General features: G+C 45.1%; 1 protein-coding gene across 1 annotated transcript; it reads right to left on the reverse strand.

The window, feature by feature from the left end:
• Positions 1–971: 971 nt before the first annotated feature.
• On the reverse strand, positions 972–5,097 carry LOC123102389 (protein misato homolog 1). Its single transcript, XM_044523730.1, has 9 exons — positions 4,837–5,097; positions 4,654–4,755; positions 4,527–4,572; positions 4,288–4,366; positions 3,317–3,668; positions 2,919–3,168; positions 2,109–2,351; positions 1,910–2,026; positions 972–1,741 (listed from the first exon to the last, which is right to left on the reverse strand). The coding sequence occupies exons 1-9, from the start codon at positions 4,906–4,908 to the stop codon at positions 1,293–1,295; spliced, it is 1,710 nt and encodes a 569-aa protein (XP_044379665.1). The 5' UTR covers positions 4,909–5,097; the 3' UTR covers positions 972–1,292.
• Between the last annotated feature and the right edge of the window lie 2,005 nt (positions 5,098–7,102).

The raw sequence follows: 7,102 nt of genomic DNA on the forward strand, positions 1-7,102 counted from the left end.
AAATACAGAGGAGGAGCATAAACTGCTGCACACTTTTTTTAACATAACTGCTGCACACTTTACACGGCGTGGAACACGGACGCACTGATGGAATCGCGAGAATCACATGCTTAACCTCTGGGTCACTCAACTCACAAAAAAAAAAAAAAAACTCTGGGTCACTCCCCCTATCAGTCTCAACCAAAAAGAAAGATCACTCTCCCCATATCGTATTAATTTTAGTTTTTTTGTGAAAGGGGCGCCTAATGTTCGTTACAGTACTAAGGCACACGAGAAACACCCTTTGGTGGAGCCGTCGGGCCGAATTCATTCACCGGCTCCATTCTCTCTTTCTCTTTGATGAACTGATGTACGTGCATGCTCTGGCGATCGATTAAGAAAACATGGCACTCATTACTCTCGAGCTCCTTTGCCCTCTTCCCCGTGTCTCATGTCTAACCTCTAACGATGACTAGCTAATCCACTCACTAACCCATGACAGGGGGTGCTTTATTTTCTCTTTTCGAGACTGTCTTGTATGCCTCGCCTCACGCGTTATCTGCACATGCCGGCCACGTGAGCCTCGCTACCAACCATTCCCTCACTCATTCATGCAAGTGCTAGGCGCCATTTTCTTGTACGCAGACATATCTACTACCAGTGTCAAGGACCATATTATAACCCCGTGGAAAATGAGACGCGGTGAAGTAAAACAAACGCACAAGTCAAGAAAACCAAGACACCAGTACCAGGTTTCACGGGCCAATTCAATCATACAGGAGCGAAACTCGTACCGTGCCATGCTGAATTCCATGCTCCACAACAGTCAAAATTCGCAATGCTCATATATGCCAAAGCCCTCCGAAATTTGACAGGTCGGTCAGGTCTCCATCCACATCGTTTTCCCTTCTCTGCAAACCCCCCGCTAGTGCGATGCAGAAGCCGCATTGGCGCCTTACCTTAAGAAAACAACGGAAAAGAAAACGGAGATCTGGATCCAGGATCAACATGGCCAGAATGTCACAACAATTGCATGTGTGGGCATTGCACACGCCCGTGCTGAGATAATACCAACGGCCATGGGCATATGCATCACAAGTTGACAACCCCCCCTCGGACGCCAGATCGCATCTTCAGTTCAATTGCAAAGCAGGTAGAGGTAGTACATGCATGAGAATATTCCAGAGGCCAGAGCTGCTGCACCCACATCCACCGCACACGTATCACAAGAGTTTTAGCCCAGCAAAAACACCCTGCAGCAGCTCTACAGCATGTATGTATGTCCCGCACACAGAAGAAAAACGAGTCGGGTTTTAGTCAGAATCCGATGTTAGACCGCCGTCGGGGTGGAAAGCGCGGACCATCTTCGACAGGTGCTCGCCCATGTCCTCCATCTCCTCCCTCCCGAAGCCCCAGTCGCGCAGTATCTGGGTCCCCAGAGCGCCCCTGGCAATGCCGAACTTCTGGAGGCTCAGCGAGCGCCTCTCTATGAAGGGCAGTACCGCGTTGCTCGACCTTAGGCGTGCAGCCATCGGTATCGACTCGACGTCGAGTGAGCCCTTTGTCTGGGTTCCCTCTACGTGGTTACTGAGGATCTCGCCGTGCTGGCCGATGTTGCTCCTGAAGATCGATGGGAACGGGAGGGGAATGGGGAGCGGGCAGGGTGACACTGACAGATGAGAGAACTTTGGTTTTGTATCTCTGGCTTCATAAGCTGAGCACACGGAGCCCTTCACTTGTGATATTGATGCCCGATGCCCACCTGCATCAGCAAATTTACATCAAGTAATTTAGTTTCTACATGTAAATGTACAATTCAAGTACCAATGTAGCTAATAGTAAGTGACAATATAGACACATAAAGAGCTCAAGCAGCAATGTAGCATGGCACGCAGTAAGAATTAAATGGATTTCAAAGTCTTAGGCAAACCTGCACGCAGAACTCCATGAACCACCAATGATTCAACAGAGTATGGGTCTTCTTCGTCGTCACTGATTTCAGGGGTCAGTGTGTGGAGGCTTTTCATGTTCCACAGATCATTTCCATCTAGCAATTAAGAGTATGCAGTTAGAAAGAAAGATTAAGTTGCCACCCATGTCGGACCAAACAGGGAACATACAATGTGTACCTTTCAAAGAAGGGGCAGGCATTGCTACGTCCAGAGCAGTAACCATGTTCTGCCTACCCTGATCAGATATTATGTGCACAAGTTCGCGCATATCAATATTACCAGATGAATGTGCTATGTTTGAAGCCGGCCCAGCGTTTTGTAGTCTAAATGGTACAGTTACTGAATGTATCGCTGCTGCAGAAATTGCACTGGAGTGGAATGGTTTTGCATCTTGTATAGAAAGGAAGGGTGACAAAGAACCTATGAGAAAAAATGAAATAAAAATTATTTCCTATGCTCATGAAATAATTCAATTTGGATAATGTGAAAAATAAATAAGTAGACATATGCTTAGTAATGTACGTACTGAGTATTACCTCCATCCCAAAAAGTTTGTCTTAGATTAGTGTCTAGATACATCTGTATCTAGTCAAATCTAAGACAAGTAATTCGGGACGGAGGGAGTACTTTATAGTAGGAGGTGATGTGTGCTGAGTTGACCCATAAAATATACACAATACTTTTAAAGCTGAGTGAATGAGTTGATATTTCACAGCAAGTGTGATTTTTCTTAGGCTAACCGGCAGGTGTTCCGCCTTTTCATTAAGACAGTAAGTGTGATTAAGTGCAATGTTTTCAGCATAAGATCAAAATGCACAGGAAATTAAACAACAGTGATACCAAGCTACTGGAAAAAGTGTGATGCAATAAAAAAATGGTGGCACAGAATATGTTCCTGCCTGTTTAGCAAATATATAAGAATTCACACATCTAATTGTACTAGAATAAAGCACAGAAACAAATGCGGTAGTCTGGATAAAAGCATACTTTGACTGAGAGAAGGCAGTCCTATTGGAACCATCAAACTGCAAAAGGATGAAAGCTTTGAAAGTGAAACAGCATCATGCAAAGATCTTGTAATGGTATCCCTTTGATTTCTGGATGATCCATGAGTAACTGGATCCCTCACACAGTAAAGCAATACAGGTGTGTTTGTGTAGTCATCAGCAATGTTTTCCAAATAAGTAGAAGCTATGCTGGAAAACCCTCCCGAATCGTCCACAATAAACTGGATACCCTGCAGTTAATTATGGATTAATGCAAGACCTCAACAAAATGCATAAGGGGGAAATCATACAAAATCGTGCGTTGCGCTAGTAAACATAAACCATAGTATAACTACAAATAAAGTATTCACTGATAGTTTATTGGGGAAAATATGGGACCTGAATGTGATCACATTCTTCAACAAAGAACCTTAGCTTCTCATTCATCTCCTCCATTAGAGACCATTCTGAAACTACCTCCCTTGCAGTTCCAAAGTTGTCAAACTTGTCAAAGTCTGTCCATGACCCATACATTTCATACAAGCTTTGAGGGTGATACTGAACCTTCGTATAATCAGTCCAAAAGTTAACATCCTTCTCTAAGCATTCAACTAAGTCCTTATCTTCTACACTTTTCTGAGAGTTGTTCCCACCATTGCCAGTGCTTGGGTTCGGCTCTTGTTCAGTTAAGCTTTGCAGAAACAAGTTCCGCCCATGAGGCTTTTCTACCGATCTTGTTACATTTCCAGACCTACAACATTTAGAATGGACTCATCAAGGTACTTTCTGAGCTTGATAAACTTTTCACAGATGGGTGCTCTCTAACTTGAGTTAATGATCGACAATATTAGCCTGCAATTACCCACTAATAGCATGATTTGCACAAAAGCACAGTTATCAGCGGCTCATTCCTAGGCTGAATGAGTATGCAGATACCATGCAGAAATTGTGAGAGCAGTTGGATAAGTGCATGCATCATCACAATCTCCAAAATAACCATATTATGAGGGTAAGAGGCTAAGTCTAATTCACTACTCCTACAGGTTGCAAAAAAATTAGTATCAAGCAAACATATATACAGTAAGTTATATCCTGATAATGTGATATGTTCTTGCTTTGGCAATTTAAATATGCTCCCTCAGTTTGTACAACAATTCATGGATATCCAAAGTTACTTTCAGTTAGTCTGAATCTAGTGCATTTCTGGCCCAGTTGCACAAGCAATCCAAAACAACATTGACAAAACCCTCCTGTTTCTCTTTAGCTTACGACGTATAAAAGACCACAAAAACAACCAACTATGCATGAGGGGCATAGTAGGCAAACGAGGCACGGACACAAATTCAGGAGAAGTTAAGAGTGTCACTTGCCATGTAGTGACATTGAGCTGATCCGAGGCAGCGCTACTCAGGCTCGGAGCACCGGAGGAACTTAAAGAACCAAGAGACCCTGCAAATGGTATAATTATAAAATGTAATGTACACAACCACTGACAAAATAACAGGTAAGTTACACATTCCCACAAAGGCATCTTGTCACACATTGCTATAGAGTTGGAGGGAATTCAGCACAACAGCGCATGCAAAAATTAAGGGCACAAGTAAATTACCTCGAGAACCAACAGATACCAAACGGGGGCAGTAGGTGGAGACGCCCTGACGAAATTAAGCAGTGTGACTAAGACGATCCGATGGAGATGATGCATGATTTAAGATAAGCTCTTGGCCTGGCTCTACCTGGAGCGTCTCGCCGGTGCGGTACAGGACGTCCATGTCGAGCGGCGCGGTCCTGAAGGCGGCGTCTGCGGCGGGGTCGTCGGCGAGCCCGAGGAGCTCATCCTGAAGAGCAAGCAAAGAGAAGGGAATTGAGTGCCTGTCGTCACGAAGAAGGTAGGGTTTAGGGTGTCGCGGAGACGGTACCTGGAAGTTCCAGAAGTGGGAGCCGACGAAGTTGGCGAAGCCGCCGACCTGCACCGTCACCACCTCCCTCATCTCTCCCGTCGCCCCACGGGGACTGCGTGGCGGAGCAACCAGTTGCTGTCGCCGCAGCCGGAGAAGAAGAAGACGATGAAGAGGCGGCTCGCTCGCGCTGTAACGATTTCAGATGGTGGGCTCGTTGGCGGCAGCGGCGGCGGCGGCGGTGAGCTCGTCGGCGGCGTGAGGCGGCGGAAGGGGGGTGGGGGGTGGGGGGCGTGGACTGCTCGACGGGGAGCGCTACACGGTTCAGTCTGTAGTCATGCTGAACATGGGCCCGAGGCTATACCATGGGCCTCCAGTCCACCACCAGCCTCTCTGCCAAGTTCTTACTAGCGACTATTGTCATGGGCTCTTCTAAAAAAAAGACTATTGTCATGGGCAGGCAATTCCTAAATGGCGCCTTATAGGGAGGTCCTATAGGAGAGAGCAACTAGTTGACGAGCGCTTCTTCGGGGACCTCATAACAATCAACGTCACTTGGCGTGTTTTTAGCCGTCCATCACATGTCGTGCTCTGGGCGTTTCCTTCGGATTTTATTTTTATTTTTATTTTTTCACACGCTTTTGGCTTTTAGAACGTTTTTTTTAAGTTTTTTGGTGTTTCGATTTTCCATCGGTCTTCCTTAACTTTTGGATAGAAAAAAATGCACGAAAAACGTATTTTCTTTTTTCGCGAGAGTCACGGCCGTGCCTGTCGGAAACGGAAAAGAAAAACGTGTTTCTGTTTTTTTTTCTTTCACGAGAGGCACGGTTTTGCTTCCGCGAGAGGCACGGTTAGACCTAGCCATGGGCAGCCCGACCCAGATGGCCCGAAAATCATGGGTCGGGCTGAGCCCGAGTGTGCCATCGGGCCGGGCTCGGGCCTGCACAAAACGTGTTTTAAGTCGTAGTCGGGCCAGGCCGACCAGGCCGTGTCGGGCTTTCTCAGGCTCGGGCCCGATTTTGTAGGCCCGATGGTCGGGTCAGGTCGGGCTCGAACTTGGGTTTTTAGCACCGGGCTTTTTTGGCCCGGCCCGGCCCGAGATATGCCCAGGGATAGGAACGGTTGTGCTTTCGTGACCGTGCCTCTCAGAAATGAAAAAATAATGTGTTTTCTGTTTCTTTTTCTTATGAGAGAGGCACAATTTTGCTTCCAAGAGAGGCACGACAATGCCTCTCGGAAACGGAAAAAACGCGTTTTCTATTTTTTTTTCTTTCGCGAGATGTACGATTTTGCTTCCGCGAGAGGCACGATCATGCCTCCTTGAAAACAAAAAAACATGTTTTTTGTTTTTTTTCTTCCGCGAGAGACACGGGTATGATTTCGCGAGAGGCATGAGCGTGCCTCTTTCTGAAAGGGAAAAACCCATGCTCCCGGTTCGGTTTTTTATCCATTTTTCGTTAAAACCTATCAACATGGGATCTAGTTTTGTAAATCTTGACGTGAGAAATCCAACGGTGAAAACGCTTCGACATTTGGATACACAGTTTAAGAGATAAAATGTTTTGAATAAACGGATCTACGAAAAAAGGGAAAACTCTCAGGTTGGGACAAGTGGTGCACATGCAGAGCGCCATTTGTCGCAACTTTGAAAGATGGAAGTGATCTTTGCAATGAGTATTTCTCAATTAGCAATTTCCCCTATAAGACGCTCTTTGCGTCCAAATGCTGGGGCTTCGCACAGAGCATCCAGTTGGCAGGCTTTCTGGGCCATTTTTTCGACTGTAGCGACTAGATACAAAAAAAAGTGCCACCCGGGGAATGGAACCCAATATCTATCTGCTCCTGAGAGTGAAGGCGATACAGGCAGTTGAGCTAGCAAGCTTCGGTGATTATCACACAACACAAACCTTTAAGAACCGAACAGCAGCGCAGATTCAATTTTTTTTTGAAATTACAAAAGGAATTTTTCATAAGGCAGCGCAAATCATTAAATGCTAAAACACATTTTCTGAAAATCGTGAACACTTTTCTGAAACGGGAACATATATAGTAATTCCAAAACAAAATTTGGAAAAGCAATTTTTTTAAACTCCTAAAAGATGGAAACGTCAACATTTTTTAAAATCCAAAAACAATTTTTGAAAATGGGAACATTTTTTAAAGTTCCAAATAATTCCTAAATAACCTTCCGAACAGTTTTTGAGGAACACAAACAAAATTTGAAAACATGGATATTTTTTGAAATTTGTGAACAATTTTTAAAATTTCTGCAACATGGAAAGATGAA

This window comes from Triticum aestivum, chromosome 5A (genome assembly GCF_018294505.1).
Source record: "Triticum aestivum cultivar Chinese Spring chromosome 5A, IWGSC CS RefSeq v2.1, whole genome shotgun sequence".
NCBI classification, from domain to species: domain Eukaryota; kingdom Viridiplantae; phylum Streptophyta; class Magnoliopsida; order Poales; family Poaceae; genus Triticum; species Triticum aestivum.